This window comes from Oryctolagus cuniculus, chromosome 9 (assembly GCF_964237555.1).
Source record: "Oryctolagus cuniculus chromosome 9, mOryCun1.1, whole genome shotgun sequence".
NCBI classification, from domain to species: Eukaryota; Metazoa; Chordata; class Mammalia; order Lagomorpha; family Leporidae; genus Oryctolagus; species Oryctolagus cuniculus.
The window spans coordinates 101,131,477-101,152,430 of NC_091440.1; the positions used below are offsets into that span (position 1 = coordinate 101,131,477).

The following is a 20,954-nucleotide window of genomic DNA, read 5'->3' on the forward strand; positions in this document are numbered from 1 at the left end:
TCCCTCTCCCTCCCCCCTTCCATTCACATCAAGATTCATTTTCAATTCTCTTTATATACAGAAGATCAGTTTAGCATATATTAAGTAAATATTTCAACAGTTTGCTCCCACATAGAAACACAAAGTAAAAAATACTGTTTGAGTACTAGTTATAGCATTAAATCACAATGTACAGCACATTAAGGACAGAGATCCTACATGAGGAGCAAGGGAACAGTGACTCCTGTTCTTGACTTAACAAATTGACACTCTTGTTTATGGCATCAGTAATCACTCTAGGCTCTTGTCATGAGTTGCCAAGGCTATGGAAGCCTTTGGTTGAATACTGTAATCAATACACAGTCATTCTCAAGTGTTGAAACTTAACTGAAAAGTGATCGCTGTTAAATATAAGAGTGGGAATAAGAGAGGAAAGAGATGTGCAATTCGGGACATGCTCAAGCTGACTTACCTCAAACGGTAGAGTTAGAAACATACCAGGGGATTCCAATTCAATCCCATCAAGGTGGCATGTACCAATGCCATCTCACTAGTCCCGCTGATCAATTTCTGTTCACAATTGATCATAATGATAGGACTAAGAGCCAAAGGGAGCACATAATCAAGACTAGTGTCTGCAAATACTAGCTGATAGAATAAAAAAAGGAGAGAATGATCCAACATGGGAAGCGAGATACACAGCAGACCCATAGAATGGCAGACGTCCTAAACAGCACTCTGGCCTCAGAATCAGCCCTTAAGGCACGCGGATCTGGCTGAAAAGCCCATGATAGTATTACAGGCATGGAAAGCCAAAACACTCTGGGAAAAAAAAAAAAAAAACCCTACATGAAAGATCTCCATGAGTGAGATCCCAGTGAAAAGAACAGGTCATCAAAGAAGGAGGTACCTTTCTCTGAAGGGAGGAGAGAACTTCCACTTTGACTACGACCTTGTCTACATATGATCAGAGTTGGTAAAACAATTTTAAGACATCGTTACTATGAGCAAATAGGTATATCAGTCAAGAGAATAGAATGGAAATGCTCAAAATACACCCACATGAATACAGTCAACTCATTTTTGAGAAAGATGCAAAGGCAATTCAACAGGAAAAGGAAAAATTATATAAATAACAATTGGTGTAAAGATAATCGGATGTCTATATACAAATGTGAAAGAAAGAATCTATAAGTAATCTTTGTACCTTAAACAAAAATTAACCCAAAACAATCATAAAATTGAATGCAAAGAATAAAACCTCTTGGAGAAAACATCCATAACCTTTATTTGTTGAGATTCTTTTAAGTAGAACACAAAAAGCACACTCTATGAAACAGAAAAAAATAAGTTAGACTTTATTTAAAATTTTCTACTATATAAAGCATACATTTAAGAGGATGAAAAAGAAAGCCACACATACTGAAAAATATTTTCAAAACACTTGTCTAATAAAAAGATTTGTAGTAAAAACATACAAATAACTTTTTTTTAAGAGGTAGAGTTACAAACAGAGGGAGAGATGGAGAGAAAGATCTTCATTCCATTAGTTTACTCCCCAAATGGCTGCTACAGCAGGAACTGTGCCAACCCGAAGCCAGGAGCCAGGTGCTTCTTCCTGGTCTCCCATGCGGGTGCAGAGGCTCAAGCACTTGGGCCCTCCTCCACTGCCCTCCTGGGCCACAGCAGAGAGTTGGACTGGAAGAGGAGCAGCCGGGACTAGAACCGGCACCCATATGGGATGCCAGCACCACAGGCAGAGGATTAACCTAGTGCACTATGGCGCCGGTCCCACAAAGAACTCTTTTTTTTTTTTTTTTTTTTTTTTTTTTTTTTTTTTTTTTTGACAGGCAGAGTGGACAATGTGAGAGAGAGACAGAGAGAAAGGTATTCCTTTTCTGTTGGTTCACCCTCCAATGGCCGCCGTGGCTGGAGCGCTGCAGCTGGTGCACCACGCTGATCCAATGGCAGGAGCCAGGTGCTTCTCCTGGTCTCCCATGGGGTGCAGGGCCCAAGCACTTGGGCCATCCTCCACTGCACTCCTTGGCCACAGCAGAGAGTTGGCCTGGAAGAGGGGCAACTGGGACAGAATCCGGCGCCCCGACCAGGACTAGAACCCGGTGTGCCGGCGCCACAAGGTGGAAGATTAGCCTAGTGAGCCGCGGCGCCGGCCCTCTGTGGTTCATTTCTATAATGCACTCAGCAATAAAAAATATGAGCTCTCAAGTCATGAAAACATATGGAAAAATCTCAAGTGTATTTTACATATTGACAAAAAAAAGTCAGTCTGAAAGGTTTCATACTGTATAATCCCACTTATATGACATCTGGATAAGACAAGTCTAGAGATGAGAAACTTATCAGTGGTCATCAGGACTTGGGAAAGGTATAGCTTGGAAAGGTAAAGCACAGATAGATTCAGAGGAGTGTGTGGTATTGTGATGATGGAGTCATGGCATAATGCCTTTGTCAAAACCCATCAAATTTTATAGCAGAAAGAGTGGACCTTAATATATGCAAATGTAAAAAGCATTTTGGAGGCTGTGGGATCCCATGGAATTCGGAAAGTGCCAAAAGATTTAACTGACTTACCAATTTATGAAGCAGTCTCACTGAAGGGTCTGCGGAAATGCTGCTGATTTAAGAAACTTCAGAAATGAGTAAAACCTAGCCACTGCTGTGGGTTAAGCCACTGCCTGCAGCACCAGCATCCCATAGGGGCACCAGTTCAAGCCCCAGCTGCTCCACTTCCCACCCAGCTCCCTGCTGATGGCCTGGAAATGCAGGAAGGATGGCCCCAGATGAAGCTCCTGGCTTCTGGCACTGCCTACTGGACCAGTATGACCATTGCAGCCATATGGGGCATGAACCAGGGGATGGAAGACCTTTCTCTGCCTCCGCCTCTCCCTCTCTTTCGTGCTGACTCTCAAATAAATAAAATAAATCTTCAAAGAAAGAAAGAAATGAGTAGAACCTGCTCAACTGAGGGAAAAAGGAACGGTACATGGGCAATTTGTTCCATAAAGTAGTTTCCTCCGACACTTGTACAGTGGCAGTGAACGACACAGTAGCTGTGTGGTGATGGTGAAGGCCATGTTTCTCTTAGTTGTGAGGGTAGAATGCTCCAGTGTTAGAGCAGCGGCATCAGTGGGAACTCACAGAGCAAACTGAAAGAACTCCCCATGACCAAAGCCGGAAGAGGAGGGCAGCAAAATTAAGAAATATTGGATTACAACTCAAAACATTCAAAATGAATGAGTTTGTATTGACATAAATGACTGAATACATAAGTAAATGGTAGGGGCCAGCACTGTGGTGCAGTAGACTATAGCCTCCGCCTGCAGCACCAGCATCCCACACAGGCACTGGTTCATGTTCCAGATTCCCACTTCCTATCCAGCTCTCTGCTATGGCCTGGGAAAGCAGTAGAAGATGGTCCAGGTCCTTGGGCCCTTCTACCCCCATGGGAGACCCAGAGGAAGCTCCTGGCTCCTGACTTCAGATCGGCCCAGCTCCAGCCGTTGCAGCCATTTCAGGAGTGAAACAGCAGAAGGAAGACCTTGCTCTCTGTCTCTCCCTCTCTCTCTGTAACTCTACCTCTCAAATAAGTAGATAAAATCTTTAAAACAAAAAAGTAAATGGGAAAGTAACCAAACTTCCCCTTCAGAAGATTCTGAATGATTTATCTAAAGACTCTGGCCTCAAGGAAGTGGAGCATAATTCCCCACTCCTTGTGTATGGGCTTCCCACATGGACTTCCTTCCAAAACAGGCATAAGGAGAAGGTTTACTATAAATAAATCTGACAACCACTACTTAAGACAAGTGACTGAAGTTCACATCCACTGTGATAAGCCATGTTGATAATATGTACCCTTAATAAGATGTGATGAGAATAACAATTTATCTCTGGTATCCATCCAAAAATCCAAGTATAATCATAATAAAAACATTAGACTAGTCCAATTTGGAAACATTCTACAAAATACCTGACCATTATTTTTTAAAACTTTCAAAATCCTCAAAAACAAGAAAAAAAAAAAGTCATGGCCAATAGTATCCTAAGGAGGTGTGATAACTAAATATATTGTGACATTCTGGATAGGATCTCCAAGTCAAGAAAAAGTCTCAGGTAAAAAGTAAGGAAATCTAAGTAAAGTATAGACTTTGTTTAATAATACTGATTCATTAAGTTTAACAAGCATATTATACTAATCTAAGGTGGTAATAATAGGGAAATTGGGTGTTGAGTATACAAAAACTGCATTATTCTCACAATTTTTTTGTAAATCAGAAACCATGCCAAGGAGTCAGCATTGTGGCACAGTGGGTTAAGCTGCTGCCTGCGACACCAATATCCCATATGAGTATCTGTTCAAGTCCTTGATCCACTTCCAATCCAACTCCCTGCTAATGAGCCTGGAAACCAGCAAAGGATTGCCCAGTGCTTGGGCCCCTGCACCCACATGGGATACTCAGAAGGATTCTTTACTCTTGGCATATGGCAGCCATTTGGGGAGTGAACCAGTGGATGGAAGATCTCTTTCTTTCTCTGGCTCTCCCTCTGTGTGTAACTCTGCCTTTCAAATAAATAAATAAATATTTTTTAATAAATGCCAAAAGAAAATTTTTATTGTAAGCACATAGCCTAGTGGTTAAGCTCCTTTCTAAGTTGCTAGTTAGTTCGCCTGCATCCTATATCAGAGTACCTAGGAATAAGTCCCAGCTCTGCTCCTGATTCCAGCTTCCTGCTAATTTGAACCCTGGGATACAGCAGGTGATATCTAATATTGAGTTTTTGCCACCCACAGGAGACTTGACCTGAGCTCTCAGCTCCCAGCTCCCAGTTTTGACCTGGCCCAGTCCCAACCATTGCAAATATTTGGAGAGCGAACCAGTAAATGGGAGCTCTGTCTTTCTTCGTTTCTCTCTCTCTCTCTCACTCTCTCTCTCTCTGTTTCCCTGTCTGTCAAATAAATAAACAAATAAATTGAAGTTCTCTTTACTTAAACCATATCCTGTGTGGTTTTATAGCTACAAGCTTTATTTGATTGCCACAGTTTGTAGACTGTAGACTGATTCTACTTTTTGTCAAGGGATGTCTCTCTTTCCATCTCACTCAATGATGGAGTATTCTATTTATGGGATGGTTGAAGAGATGCAAAGCACAAAGGGATCTATAATGAAGAAGCCAAGGAAATATCCTCATCATTGCCAACACAAGTGGACACACAAAGGTAGGAATCTGTAATCCTCCATTAGACCAGAGATTATGCTTAGAATTTTTTTGTGTGGAATTAAACTTTAGATACTCACTGAGAGCTTTTAAGAACTTGAAACAGATCTTGGTATTCATAGATACTGTTAGCTTATTTTGAAAGAATATGTTTACATAGATATCTTCCCAATAGACTGTGAGGTTATCCAGCCCAGTTCCTAACACACAAGTGTGCTTCAAAAAGTTCATGGAAAAAAATGAAATTAAGACCACCAAATAAACATATCTTAATTCTGGTTTTCTGCTAACTTTTCAAAGTACTCTCACTTATATGTTTTTAAATCTTGTTAAAACTGGATGTGGTAAATTAGATTTCACTTTCCCTGAGTTGAAAATTGTGAAAGTGTTACAAGGCTTATTTAATTAAAGCAAAAGATAACAGTCAATAAGGTTAGCATTAGGAGTCAATATAAACAAAAAAGTTTTATTTCAAAGAGCAATTGGGGGCCGGCGCCGCGGCTCACTAGGCTAATCCTCCGCCTTGCGGCACTGGCACACTGGGCTCTAGTCCCGGTCGGGGTGCCGGATTCTGTCCCAGTTGCCCCTCTTCCAGGCCAGCTCTCTGTTGTGGTCCGGGAGTGCAGTGGAGGATGGCCCAAGTGCTTGGGCCCTGCACCCCAAGGGAGACCAGGATAAGTACCTGGCTCCTGCCATCGGATCAGCGCGGTGCGCCGGCCACAGCACGCCAGCCGCGGCGGCCATTGGAAGGTGAACCAACGGCAAAAGGAAGACCTTTCTCTCTGTCTCTCTCTCTCACTGTCCACTCTGCCTGTCAAAAAATAAAAATTAAAAAAAAAGAGCAATTGGGAAGATGGCTACAACACTCATTCTTGCTTATGTATCTACACAGACTTTCACTATTACTCTCATTTCATTATGTTGCTACTATTTATATTTTTCCTTCCTGAGCCTTAATCCCATAGAATGTTATCTCTGTATTTCAAATTATAAATAAAGCCAAATGACATATTTTAGTGAAAATTTTTGACAAATCAGTTTGATCAACTAATATCCCTAGCTGCGTGAACTGTTAATTTTGGAATAGAAGGATTAACGTAAGAAGAGTACTTAATAAACAGCAAATAAAGCATTTTGACCTTTTATTTATAGTCAATAAATTCAATTATTTAAGGATAATTAAGTATGTGTTCATCTCAAGAGAATTTAGTGGACCCTGCAGGCTTCTTTCCCCCATTCTCAGACAATATAATCCCTGCTAATTTGCCATTGCTATGGCACATTTTCAAGTTCCTTTTAAATGTCAAAATGTTTCAGAAGGAAAATGAATCATTACAGATTACCAGGAGTGTCCAAAGTGGCATCAGACTGCTCTGAGACTGACCTGCATTGTCATAGCTGCACTGGTGGCCACGGTGATAGGACTATGTATTTGGGGTGAGTAACTGGAAAGCCACATCTTTTACTATAGGGATAGCTGAATTTCCTTCATGAAGAGTCTTAAAGGTTCATGGAAAAAATACGCATAGATTTCAAAATGTTTTGCACCAAAAAAAAGCTTTTCTTTTTTTTTCTTTTTTTAAATTTTTTTCTTTTATTTGACAGATAGAGTTAGATAGTGAGGGATAGAGACAGAGAGAAAGGTCTTCCTTGCGTTGGTTCACCTCCCAAATGGCTGCTACGGTCGGAGATACGCCAATCCGAAGCCAGGAGCCAGGTGCTTCTTCCTGGTCTCCCATGCGGGTGCAGAGGCTCAAGCACTTGGGCCATCCTCCACTGCCCTCCCGGGCCACAGCAGAGAGCTGGACTAGAAGAGGAGCAACCGGGACTAGAACCCAGTGCCCATATGGGATGCTGGTGCCACAGGCGGAGGATTAACCAAGTGAGCCATGGCACCAGCCCCAGCTTTTCTTTTAAAATTTCATTTTCCATGAATATTCTGAAGCACTCTCATCTAAGAGTTCAGTTCTATGAACTGAAATTTCATATTTTGATGAGAGAACTTACTTTCATGGAAATTCATTGAATCCTTTTATTTTTATTTATTTATTTATTTATTGACAAGCAGAGTGGACAGTGAGAGAGAGAGACAGAGAGAAAGGTCTTCCTTTGCTGCTGGTTCACCCTCCAATGGCCGCTGTAGCCAGTGCGCTGCGGCCGGTGCACGGCACTGATCCAAAGCCAGGAGCCAGGTGCTTCTCCTGGTCTCCCATGCAGGTGCAGGGCCCAAGGACTTGGGCCATCCTCCACTGTACCCAGGCCACAGCAGAGAGCTGTCCTGGAAGAGGGGCAACTGGGATAGAATCTGGCGCCCCGACTGGGACTAGAACCTGGTGTACTGGTGCCGCAGGCAGAGGATTAGCCTATTGAGCCACGGCGCCAGCTTCATTGAACCCTTTTATATCAAATGTTTGGATCTTGCAAGTGACATGATAGTTTGAAGTTTTGAACAGAATTTTTGAGCAGCTTGATAATTTAAATCCAGGAGCTCAGTGCATTAACCCGTGTCCTGCAATGCCAGGAGATCATATGGGCACCAATTTGAGTCTAGGATGTTCTACTTCAAAATCCAATGCACCCAAGAAAGTAGGACATGGCTCAAGTGCTTGAGCCCCTGCCATCCGTGTGAGAGACAGAATGAAGCTCCTGGCTCCTGGCTTCGGCTTGGCCCAGTTTTGCAGTGCATGTAAAAGTTATGCTTATACTACACTGGAATCTAGTTGCATGAGCTAGCATGATGCACAAAAAAATGTACACACTGAATTAAGGCATACTGTATTGCTAAAACAGACATCCAGATGAGTATCTGAGTTTTCAGCCAGCCATACTCTTTTTCTCTGGTGGCTAGCCTTGGCTTTCTTGTCATTCATGTATTGCAGGAGTAGCACTTCTATTGCTTTCAAGAACTTTTCCTTTGCATTTATGACTTAGTGAAAGTGGTGCAAGAGGCCTTGTGTTCAGTCTCTCTGGGCTTTTGGCATGCCTTCCTCACTAAGTGTAATCACTTCCACCTGTTGATTTTTAAGGGCGAAGCACTCACTCCTTCCTTTCATTAGGAGCCTTTGCAAAGTCATTAGTTGGTCTAATTGCAATATTGTTGATTGTTTCTCAGGGAATGGGTAGGCCCAAGAAAATGGAGAGAGCCAGAAGAACAGTCAGAACACACACATTTATCCACTAAGTTTGCCATCTTTGTGTGCTTCAAGGTGCCCCAAACAATTACTATGGTAACACGAGAGCTCACTGACCACAGGTCACCGCGGCAGATATGATAAGAAAACATTAGGAATATAGTGAGGCTTGCCAAAATATCACAGAAACATGAACTGAGCCCATGCTGTTGGATAAATGATGCCAATAATCTTGCACAATACAAAGTTGCCACAAACCTTCTCTTTGTAAAAAAAAAAAAAAAAAAAAAAAAGAATGCAATATCTACAAAGCTGCTTCAGATGAAGGAGCATGAAGCTGAACTGCTACAGGTTGCAATGAGCCTCCTCTCAATCAGCAGTTCCTGCATGCCCTCGGCAGATTCATTCAAATAAATAATTTACGGGCATGGACTTAACGTTATAGAAATCTAACTAGTGTTACTATTTTTCTACTTTCTTAGTAAGTCATCTAAGCATATATTCCTTCAGTGACAACCACAGTGGGGAGCTATGTAGTAGTGAGAATGGAACCAAATATTGCAATTGTATGAATCTGTCTCCCAGGAAGCCACCGAACAATACAAACGCCCCAGGTAAGTGGTTTTATATCACTGTCTTTTCAGGAAGGAAAAGCTAGTTTGTACTAAGGGGTCCTGCCAAGTAAAACCGACAAAAGACAGGTTAACAAAACAGGAAGGTTTACTAAGGTGTGCACAGGAGCTGACAGAAGCAGTAGCTCTCTCACTAAAGGGTTAAGCAAGCCGGGTAGGGAGAACAGAGACTGGAGGAAATGCCTCTGTGGGAGCAGCAAACGCATTTCTTTAGGAAGAATGAAGGGGAACAAACTGGAGATAGGAAACTGAGCGGGTTTCCCATTTTCTTCATGGTTAAAAAAAAACCTGCTTCAGAAAGGGGATTTGTGGTCTAGGTTTACACTTGGTTTTTCTGCTGAGAATAAAGATGCAAAGAGGGACTTTATGGTAGCTCATTTCTCAGAAGTTTCTGCTTTCAGTCAGATCTGGACAGATAAGAGAAGCTGCGAGAAGGCCTCTGTTTTCATCTGTTAAATTTCCAATGCCTTCAATTCACACACCTGCTGGCAGAGGGACACGTGGCGCAGGGGCACAGCGCTCTGAAAGTCATGCTCTTATTGCAGCTACTGCCTCCCATTCTGGTCCTGCTCATTTATCCAGGTCACTGCTCTACACCCTCACCACTGCCAAGCTGCTCTCCCATACCACCGTCTCCAGTAGCTAACTTGCTACTACTTCAGGTTTTATGCTTGTTCTACCAGTAACCACGATCTCTCACAATTTTCCAAGTTCTTATTTACTTGAGTTTATATATTTATTAGTCATAAACAAAATATTTGGCTTACTGATGAGACAGCAGAGATTTTAAGAAACAGTCACTGCCCATAGGAATCTCAGGATCAATGTGTGAGATGGCAAAGATCAAACCTGCAGGCACTGCTGTGTGCAGTTGGATCTACTAAAGCCCTTTCCTGACGGAAGCCCTGGAGGAGCTTCCAGAGTGGATTTTGGTGTCTCTGAAGTGCAGGTGGTGGAGCATGGGTTAAGGGTCACATGACAACAGCTGCTTCACCACAACAGAGCCATGCTCCTGGAACACCCATCCTACCTAGTGGAACATCACCCAGATAGCATTATATGTATTAATGATTAGAATAGTCTACTTGCATGAGAATTTAAGATGCAATCAATTTTGAAGAAATTTGGTGGAAATCTGAAGGATTTGATGGAAAGCTGTAGGATGCTTTGGCCTAAAATAGCTTTGTTAGTTTTGTTGATTGCTTGTCTATTACTCTATGACCAATTGCCCTTATCTTTTTATTCACACAGATATTACTTATATATGAGAATGATTACTGTTTCTGTAATTATTATTTTTATAATATATGATTAAGGTGTTCCAAATCATTCTTTTAAAGTGCAAATGTCAAAAGATTAAAATGCAAGACCATTGGAGACTGGTATGTCTCAAGAAGAAGGGAATTGCTAATTACCAATTTACAGGTGGTGTCTAGGTGTGTATTCAGTTGGTAGGATCTTTCCAAAACACAGGGGCCAGGTCCCTCCTGTGCTTAACACACTCTGGTGACACTCCAGATTCTTCAGAATACACTCTAAGCCTCTAACATGGCCTAGGTGGCTCTGTGAGCTTCGAGCAGGCCCTTTTCTCACAGCTCAGTTCTTCGCTTTGTACTCCAACCTCCAGCTAAGCAAGCATCTGTAAGTTAATAAAAAGCAGCAAAACCTTTCAACTTGGAGTCTTCTCTTGTGACAATCCAGTTCTTCGCTTTGGAATATTCAGCTGTGCATTGCAACTCCCGACTCTGAATCCTTCCAGTATAATCGCATGGTTCAGAGCATACACCAAACTATGATAAAAACACATATACTTCATTTTAATTGTATTTCTTAAATAATAGGGAAATTAAATATAAAGTTACATATATTGGATATTTATATTTTTTATCTTTAAAATGCTTACTTACCTTTTTTAGGCTCTTCATAAAGAACTGAGGTGTTCAGTCTTCTCTTATTTATAAGTACTTAATGTAGAACAAGAAAGTGAAAGTTTCCTTTTAAGTTACAACTATTTCCAAAGTGTAAAATCTATGAAGAACTATACATTTTTGCCCAGTTCAAATACAATGAACTATACTAAAATATATTTCTGGTTCTATGTTAAGTTGTGATAATTAGAAACCATATTCTAGTTAAATACTGACACTCACAGTGATAGAATACAACATGGAAAATATGACTCTAGGCATCCTTATGCATTTAGTCCTTTTATCACAGCTCCTTAATAGGTCGGCACAGGGCACTGCTGTATCATTCCTCATCCAGGGGAGCCTCTGAACTTCCTTCTGTCATTTGGAGGGCTTCTCCTCTGAGAATCCTGGCACCACGGCACAAGAATTACTCGGTTCGCTCCATGATCTTATTCTTGGCATGTGTGAATGCCAGCTCTTCACACTCTAAATCACCATAACTCTCAATGAACCTCTTCCTCTCCATCTCACTGCACTGATATAGGCTGCACATTAGGCTTGTGCCAAGTGGCTTTTAGACAAATAGAGTGAAGTGAATAATTCGTGCTTTATTTTAGAGGCCAAATGCTACCATAGCAAAGTAAACCTCTGAAAAGCAGGGGAGCTCAAAATCTATTGTTTTCAATTATTTATAATTTTGAGTTTCAGCAAAACTAACCAAACTGGTGATTTTAGCAAAGATTTGTCCTCAGTTCTGATCTGGGGTATATTGTTGAGTATTTTTCCTGGCCATAGTTTATTGATACAATATTTCCATATGCTTTTGGTTACTACTTATAAAATGAAATTTCCTGGGAAGAGGGCAGGAAGAATTAGGGTACTTTGCTTATTAAAATCAGAAACTCAGCACGTGATATTTTCCCCAAATAGTGTGATTCCTCCTACTCTAAGAAACCCACTAGGCTGTAACAATAATAATTAACTTTTTTATAAAGTATTTTATAGTTTACATTTTCATATTCATCTCATTTGATAAAAGCACATTAGATAAGTTTTTATCCCATTTCATAAATACTTTAAAAATTATGCATTTGAATTATGAAAATAATTACTATCTTAAACAGATAGAATGAATACTTAGGTACCTATGATTCAGCTTAACATAAAAAATTAGTTGAAACCTGTGTGTGCATATTTCTGAATACAGATATGTTTGAATATCGGTTTCAAGTTTTCCTTTTCCATAGAGATAAATCTGGTGGTCAAAACATAGACATGGGTCATAGTGAACTATTTGCTTTGCAAAGTTCTGAGAAAACATGATGTGAAATAAATTTTTCTGCATCAGAAAGGTGCTTTGAAGGAGCAATTTCGCGGCTGGTTCACTCCTGCTACCTTTTAGGCTGTCTGTTTTCAAAGGTGACCCTCTCCCCCTTTGATCTGGAATTGTTGCAAAGCCTCCTGGGAATTCCTGGTAGAGCTGTAAGGTGGTGCCTGCTGTAAAGACAGGAACATGTTTCTACTTATCCTGTGTTTAAAACGTCCTGCTTTTCTTTCATTAGGCTGCTAGGATTTTGATTGCTAAAATTACCAAGTTAATATTTCACTCGGATCTTTGCTGTCCGAGAAGAAGTTCTGTGTACAGCGTGTGGGCTGCTGTGAAGCCTGACAGTCAGCTCCATTCAGTCATGACGCGGCCGGAGAGTCCGAGATCAGATGGCTGAAAGTTTACCCTTTTAGTGCCTCCAAACCCCATCATCTTTTATTTTCTCTATAGCCTGTCTAAATGTAAGAATAGTGCCAAGGCTTTAAAGTTCCCTCTGACTTATCAGCCATGTCACCCTGAGGAAGTTATTTAAATTTTACTTCAGTTTCCCACTTTGCACTTAATTTTACGATACCTTTAACATCCTGATCTGTAAAATGAAGACTATCAAGTTAGCAATCTTATGCCTCTGTAGCAAATTCAATAAGTATTTGATATGCAGTAATTGCTCAATAAACAGCGTAATAATGAGTATGTCTGGCATTTACCTTGACTAAAGATTATTCATCAGTGGAGGAGGGTTCATTTTGTGAAAGTGGTGGAAAACTCTTACTTTTAAGAGAACAGTTTTAAAAATTAGTGCTGGGGCCGGCGCTACAGCTCAATAGGCTAATCCTCCACCTAGCGGCGCCGGCACCCCGGGTTCTAGTCCCAGACGGGGCACCAGATTCTGTCCCGGTTGCCCCTCTTCCAGGCCAGCTCTCTGCTGTGGCCCAGGAAAGCAGTGGAGGATGGCCCAAGTGCTTGGGCCCTGCACCCCATGGGAGACCAGAATAAGTACCTGGCTCCTGCCTTCCGATCAGCACAGTGCAACGGCCGCAGCACGCCAGCCGTGGCGGCCATTGGAGGGTGAACCAATGGCAAAAGGAAGACCTTTCTCTCTGTCTCTCTCTCTCTCACTATCCACTCTGCCTGTCCCAAAAAAAAAAAAAAAAAATAGTGCTGGGACAGGTTTTTGGCTCAGTGGTTAAAAAACCATTTGGGCACCTGCATCTCACCTCAGGGTGCCTGGATTAGAGTTCTGGCTCCAGCTTCCTGTTAATGGCGTCCCAGGAAGCAGCAGATGATGGTTAAAATACTTGAGTAGCTGCCACCTGTGTAGCAGACTCAGCTTTCGATCTGCTCTCCTGGTTTTGGCCTAGACCAGCCCTGGGTTCACTCACACACAAATGTGAGTGAACCAGCAGATGAAAGATCTCTGTGTGTGTGTCGGGGCGGGGGTGGGGTGGGGGGCAGAATCGGTCTGTCTATCTCTCTGTATTTCACATAAATAACTAAATTTTAAAATGAAATAAAAATGAAAACAAAAATCATTTTTGATCTTAAACCTCTTTCTCATTCCTATTTCTCCCTATTTTTCCATTTCAGCAAATGTATGCCCTAATGACTGGCTGCAGAAAAAAGGAAAATGCTATAAGTTTTTCATGAATTTTAAATCGTGGATCGATAGCCAAAAATCCTGTTCAGTAAAAAAATCACATCTCTTGATGATCCAAGACAAGGCAGAACTGGTAAGAGCTAATGGGTCATGAAGAGTAGCCCTGTCAAAGCTGGGAGAAATGTGTGGGGTTTTCAAAGAGTTCATGGAAAACACATATTATGAAAATTGCACATAGATTTCAAAATTTTTTGGACCAAAATAAGCTTATCTTCCAATTCTGTTTTCCCATGAGCTTTTTGAAGAACCTGCAGGGGTACATTTCATGAGATTAGAATTGTAGTACTGATAATTGCTGACATTTGCTGAATCCCTTCCACGCATTTGGCCCTAAGTGAGGCATTTTACAAATGTTAAGTAAATTAGTGCTGACAATGAATCTGCAAAGCAGGTTAAAACTTCTGCATCCTCAAGAGGAATCTGCAGACCTTCACAGATACAGAGCTGGCCTATTTCATACAACATATAACTGGCAAAGCTGGGTGTTTAACCCAGGATCATTTACTATCCAGGCCATCCTTCCACCTGGTCTCTTTGAGAAAAAGATGGGAGCTCTTTTTGAAACACCGATCTGTAGCATATCTTTCGTATCTTGGGTAGAGAAGATGGATTTTTTTGTTTGGTTATTGTGTAGTTTCAGAGTAGGCACAGGTGTTTTTTCAGGGCTACAAGTTGGTTGGCAAAAGCAATGAGTAGGTGTGGATTCCTCTGGCAGGCTTATTTATTCTTTGCTGTTGCTTTATAACCCTTTGCCACTCCTTCATGAGTTGCTGTTCACATCATCTTCTTGAATACCAATAAGCAACATGGGCCTTCACACAATGTATGCAAGAATCACGTACATTGAAGACATTTCTATATGATTGTTCTTCCCTAAATAGATAGGGAACCACTTTTAAAATTTTCCTCATTAAGGATATAAGTATCAAAACTTTGTTAAATCTGGACAAAAGCCAAGAAGAGACTATGCTAAGAGGTTGAATTCAGTTAATTCTCTCGGGACTCCCTTTCTCAGGATTTCATACAGAGTAACATACAGGATGGAATCTACTTTTGGATTGGATTAAATGTTTCACATCCACAAAAGACATGGACCTGGCTGGATGGCACACCATTAAATCTACAGTTGTGAGTGTTTGGCCTTTGAATATCATTGAAGAAATATGGGTTGAAGCAGCAAACTCCTGCTGGTGGCTACCTGAATCTCCAGGTGGACTGTTGGTTCCTGTAAACTCTGGAGCTTGATCTCTTTTGACGTGTGAATGATTAGATCGTTTGACTTAGAGAAATAGAGACTTCTAAACTTATTTATTTTCATTTTTAGGCTTTCAGTTAATGATTCAGGAGGTTTCAAAAAACATCTTCATGTACTTTTATCACATCTGTTCTGTAAGCTGATGTTACACACTAATCCCAAAAAACAGGCAAAAACACAGGGTTTGGGGCTAGGGGCTGTGGTATAGTGGGCTAGACCTCTGCTTGGCTTCTGCCTGCAGTGCTAGCATCCCATATGGGCACTGGTTTGTGTCCTGGCTGCTCCTCTTCTGATCCAGCTCCCTGCTCATGGCCTAGGAAAGCAGCGGAGGATGGCCCAGGTGCTTAGGCCCCTGTACCAACATGGGAGACCCAGAGGAAGCTCCTAGCTCCTGGTTTTGGCTCAGCCTGACTCTGACTGTTGTGACCATTTGGGGAGTGAACCAGTTGGGAGGGAGGACCTTAAAATCTTTTTTAAAAGATTTTAAAAAGATTTTAAAATCTTAAAAAAAAATACCCTACAGATAAATTCAAACAAGAAAAAAAAGGGGGGGGGGTTTCCAGGTGAGCCTTTCTCCTCTTGGTATAAGGTTTCAATGATGATCAAAAATTTCACCAACCTTCTTGGAAATGTGAAGTGGAAGTGTGCATCTTAAACAGATGCAAAGGAGATTGGGAAGAGTATTGGTGCCCAGAGTCAGTCAGCAGGCCCACCACTGGTACAGAAGGTGACCCTGCAAATGAGGAGTTTCTCTGAGACCTCTCACAGCCTGTCAACGTTTGTATTCCACACCTGTTCCATTTCACACAGTGTTACTCTGTTTTCTATTGCTAAACAATACACGTGAGGCTTCTTTGTCTCACGATTCTCGTGGGCAGAGGGCCCAAACTGGCCCCTGACTGTGTCACATCCTGGCAGAGGAATCAGAAGCGACCCAGCCACGTGCAGAAGAGGACAGGTGTTTGGGCTGGTCTCGCTTTACAAGAACCCATGCTCACGATACCAGCATTCATTCTTCCAGCACCCCGAATGACTAATTCTTTGAGGTGCCACCACCTCAGCACTGCCACATGGGGGTGAGTTTCTAGCACATGAACCACCTTCAAACTATATCCAAACCACAGTAAACACATACATTAGATTAATTTTAAAATTTCATCTTTGATTATATCTAATAGAACTCTACCAACTTATTTTTTTTTCCAACTTATTTTTAAAGCCCCTTCTATCCATTTACACTCAAACTTGCTTAGAACTATTCATTTACTAATGTGGTCCTTAAAATTGAGTTATTTTCTGATTTTTTAAGATGATGAAATTGCCCTGTGGCGTATTTTTCAAAGCCAGGAGAAGTTGATTTAAACATCATGGAAAAAAAAATTAAGAGGGACTTTCCTTCTTTTGTGACAAGGGTGAAAGATTTGGGTATCCCCTTATGTACATGTATGCACAGAAATCCTTTTGCTGAGACGTCCAGGTAAGTTTAAAAAATGTCGGGGTGCTGAGCTCTTCTCCCCTACTCCTCACTGTAACTCTCACTTCTTCCCCCACCGGGAGTTGCTGTGGCCACTTTTAGCAACATCTGCAGCTTTGCAGCTTCACTTCAGTGAAGTCTGTTTGTATCAAGGAGAAATCTTCTTTCTTAGGGTCCTCTGTAGAATCAAGGAGGTTCATCAAAAACACTTAAAAAATTTTTCAAAGGTGTGTCATTTGGGATTTGGGTCTGAAAGAGGAAAAGGAATAGTTTGATTTGCTTTCCCCAGAAAAATGGTTTCATATTTTTTTTAAACCATGTATATGTTTGGATGTGCCGATATTCCCAAATCTTCAAATGATGACTAAGGCATTGTCTGCTATATAGCTGGCATTCAGTTGTTTCAAACATGCAAAAAGATTGAGTCAGGATTTTCTGTGGTAACTTTAGTTTTCATATAACTGCATGAAATTGCAAAAACTGGGGCTGGCGTAGTGGGGTAGTGGGTTAAGCCATTGCCTGTGATGCCAGCATCCTATATGGGCACCAGTTGAGACCCAGCTGCTCCACTTCTGACCCAGCTCCATGCTAATGCACCTGGGAAAGCAGCAGAAGATGGCCCAAGTGCTTGGGTCCCTGCACCCACATGTAAGACCAGGAGGAAGCTCTGGGCTCCTGGCATGCGCACGGCACAGCCCTGGCCGTTGCTGCCATTTGGGAGTGAACCAGCAGATGGAGGATCCCTCTTTCTCTCTCTCTCTCTCTCTCCCTCTCTTTCCCTCTTTCTCTCTGTCTCATGCATGTGCGTACTAACCCTACCTTTCAAATAAATAATAAATAAATATTTATTTAAAAAGAAATTACATTGCTTCTCATCCTTTTGGCTAACATCAAGTGTAAAAAAGGGAAATTGCAAAACAATATTTTTATTAATTCACATTTTTATTTCTATGGGTCATTTACGAATGATCACTTTTGGTTAAGAAATCATCTGGATCATTTCCTTTCTTAATGAAGGCAGTGTTCTCAGTATGCACTCCCTATCCATGTATTACCATGGCTTGCATCAACAGCTTGTAGAGTACGCAAGCCCAAGGACAGAGGCAACGTACAGAGCTGTGCTTTCAGCAGACTGAGGACAGATAGCTAGAAAGAGTCCTGCTCCCATGAACTAACGCGTCTTTTCCTTTTCAGATTCCAAGTCACAGGCCAAGTGGAAGAGCATGCCTGTGCTGTGATAACCAAGAAGGGTATCTTCTCTGAGAAGTGTTTCATTCAAAGTTACTGGATTTGTCAAGAAGTGATTCCTTCACCATCAGAGAATGACCCCTAAACTGATCTCAGGTATCCTTCCCAACAAAGAAATGTTCACGGGGCAGGCCTTTGGCCCAGCATTAAGACACTTGTGTCCCATATCAGGGTTCCTGGGTTCCATATCTGGCTCTGGCTCCTGACTCCGGCTTCCTACTAATGCAAGCTCTGGCAGGCAGTGGAGACAGCTCAAGAAATTGGGTTCCTGACACTCACATGGGAGACCTGGATTGAGTTCTGGTTTCCAGCTTTCTCCTGACCCAGTCCTGGTCATTGTGGGCATCAGGGGAGTGAGCCAGTGATTGGATTCTGCCTCAGAATAATTCATTAGTTAATTAATTAATAAAGAATCTGTGCCTGGTTTGACAACTGTTCACAGATATTTTTACATTTGTATATCTTTACAGAAATAGGTAGTTTCTATGACAAATATGATGCTAAAGAAGACAGTATAGATTTGTGTTGCTACAAATCAAAGCACACCGCTTCAACCCACTTTTACTTGGGCACTAGCACTACGTTTTCACAGTAATCTCCCATTCTTGATAGTGGGACTATTTCAGATAAAAACTATCCTTCTGTCTCCTCAATACTTCACTCCCTGCACCTCTCACAATCCATTAGCAAAGGGTCTTGTATTTGTCTTTAAGATAAAGGAGAAGCCATTAGATGAATATTCCTAACCTCTTAGCACTGAGTCTGCACATCTGTCTGCTTCTTGCCTATTACTTTTTCTTTCTCTCCTATTTCTTACGAAGGAGTATACATCTTCCTGCCTAAATCAAATTCTCCAAGTCTGTGTTAAGGATTGTAACCTTTATAATTTTATCAAAAAGACCACATCCCTGATTATCTCCCTTTGAAGTCCTCTTCTTTGTTTTCTATCAAAAGCAAAACATGCGAGACTGCAACAAAAATTCCCTCAACCACATGTGGCTTCTAGTTTCTGCCCAATTTCTCCCACCTGTTGTAAGCCAAACTTCCTAAAAGCTGTTCATTTATACCTGCCTTTACTGCTTACTACCTCACACTCTAAGTTCCTTTAAAATCGGGCTTCTGCTTTTCCTATTATTACAGTACAATGTTCTCACTGTGTTACCGATGGCTTTCTTCTCACTAAGTATAATGAGAACTTTACCTACTTTAACCCTCCGCAACTTTGCTCATTACTGACCTAGCTTGTCTTCAAAAATACTCTCTAACCTTAGCATCCATGATGCAATGATCTCCTGAACTTTTCCCTCCCCATCCAGTCTCTCCCTAGTCTTCTCTGGAGTGTCAATTTTCCTCTTCTGATCCCTTAGACACTGCTATTCCCCGGAATTTTTCCTGAGTCTTCAACCATATACAGTTCCTAGCTGAACTCATCCATTACATAACTTCAGTTGCTATCAATTTATTCATAACTCTCAAGCACATGTTTCTCATCTCTGCCTGCCTACTGGATATCTCTGTTTGAATATCTCAAGGTTTCTCATACTTCATATGTTAAAAATTAAATTCACTGGGACCAACCTTGTGGCATAAAGCTACTCACTGCCTACAATGCCGGCATCCCATACGGGTGCCGGTTCAAGACCCAGCTGTTCCACTTCTGTTCCAGCTCCCTGCTAATGGCCTGGGAAAAGCATTGGAAGATGGCCCAAGAACCTGGGCCCTGTTGCTCATGTAGGAGACATGGATGAAGCTCCTGGCTCCTGGCTTTGGCCTGGCCCATTGCTGGCCATTGTGGCCATCTGGGCAATGAACCAGAGAATGAAAGATCTCTCTCTGTCTCCTCTCTCTCGATGTAACTCTGACTTTCAAATAAATAAATCTTTTTTAAAAATTAAACTCATTAACTTAGTGGGGTACAGAAACATGTCCACATAGTTAAAGCCAGAGTCCTACGACTTCCTCTTGCTGTTGACACTCAATATTCAAACATTCATTTAAGTCCTTTCAATTTTACCAGATACCACATCTTTGTATCTAACTTATCATTCTGGATTACTGCAACCATCTTTTTGACCACTTCTAGCTTTAGCTGTCAAGTTCAACTTTCCGTATTGTGATCATAGTCACCCTATACACTTCAGCTCACACAGTTCACCACTTAACTCCCTCAAGTTGCTTCCCATTGCTTGAAGGTTTTCATCCTCTCCTCAAAGCTTCATGTCTTGGGTCCTTTCCACTCCCACCCCTCTTCCAACCTTGTCCTTTGGATGTGACCGCACTAAACTCTGTTCAGTTCTTCACATGTGTCATATTTTCTCTTGCCTCTCATCTAGCCTTATATTGTGGGCCTAAGTGTAATGAATGTGTTTCCCTTTTCTGCTCACCTGTGTAACTCTTTCTTATTTTTCAGGTCACCAGTGAAATGCCATTTGGAGGAAAATGCATTCCTGACCAGTCTCTACTCCAGATTGAATTATATAGATTTGATATACATTTTCATAGCTCTTTGGGCTTATGGAATCTTAACAGCACTCTGTTTTTCTTGACTCTTACTTATTTAATTACTTGTATTTTTTAATAGAGCATAAACACTGCAAGGCCAATAATCCTCATGACTTTATGGGATAGGATACCTGATGTATCACAGATGATAAATAAATACTTGGGCTATTGAGTACCTGCTTGTAGCATTTTCTGTGGTTTCCCCAGCCCTAAATTTACAAGTCTCATGATCTCCTCCATGTCTAGGTAATCTAGACCTCCAAACAGAGAAATAAACACTGTGTAAAAAGCCTAAGTGCTAATTTACATGGGCAAATAAAGGAAATTTCCAAGTCATTTGTGTTTTTGTTTTCAACCTACACTTGGAACAGAGAGATACAACGTGAATGTTTGCTGTTAAGTTTACCAATGGAGACCCCACTTGTAAGGCCTTAGATCCACTGCAAGTAAAACTGAATCTAAAACAAACAAAACAAAACCACATTTGTTCCAAATCCATATGTCACCAGCAGAGGCCAGCTTGCCTTGGTTTTCAGCCATGTGGTAGTGAGTTAGACAAATTCAGAGAGAAGAAAGTAAGCAGGGTAAAGCCAAAGCTTATGAA

At 41.4% G+C, this 20,954-nt stretch overlaps 1 protein-coding gene across 2 annotated transcripts; it reads left to right on the forward strand.

Annotated features, from left to right (window-relative positions):
- Nucleotides 1-5,017: 5,017 nt before the first annotated feature.
- LOC108177063 (killer cell lectin-like receptor subfamily F member 2) lies at nucleotides 5,018-20,686 on the forward strand. 2 transcript variants are annotated; one of them, XM_017343624.3, is made up of 7 exons: nucleotides 5,018-5,215; nucleotides 6,553-6,651; nucleotides 8,828-8,959; nucleotides 13,802-13,944; nucleotides 14,887-14,999; nucleotides 17,795-17,944; nucleotides 20,259-20,686. In XM_017343624.3, the coding sequence occupies exons 1-6, from the start codon at nucleotides 5,077-5,079 to the stop codon at nucleotides 17,931-17,933; spliced, it is 765 nt and encodes a 254-aa protein (XP_017199113.2). In that variant the 5' UTR covers nucleotides 5,018-5,076; the 3' UTR covers nucleotides 17,934-17,944; nucleotides 20,259-20,686. The 2 variants fall into 2 exon arrangements, with proteins under 2 accessions (XP_017199113.2, XP_051706090.1); XM_051850130.2 differs by lacking the exon at nucleotides 6,553-6,651 and having other exon boundaries at nucleotides 5,032-5,215.
- Nucleotides 20,687-20,954: the final 268 nt, after the last annotated feature.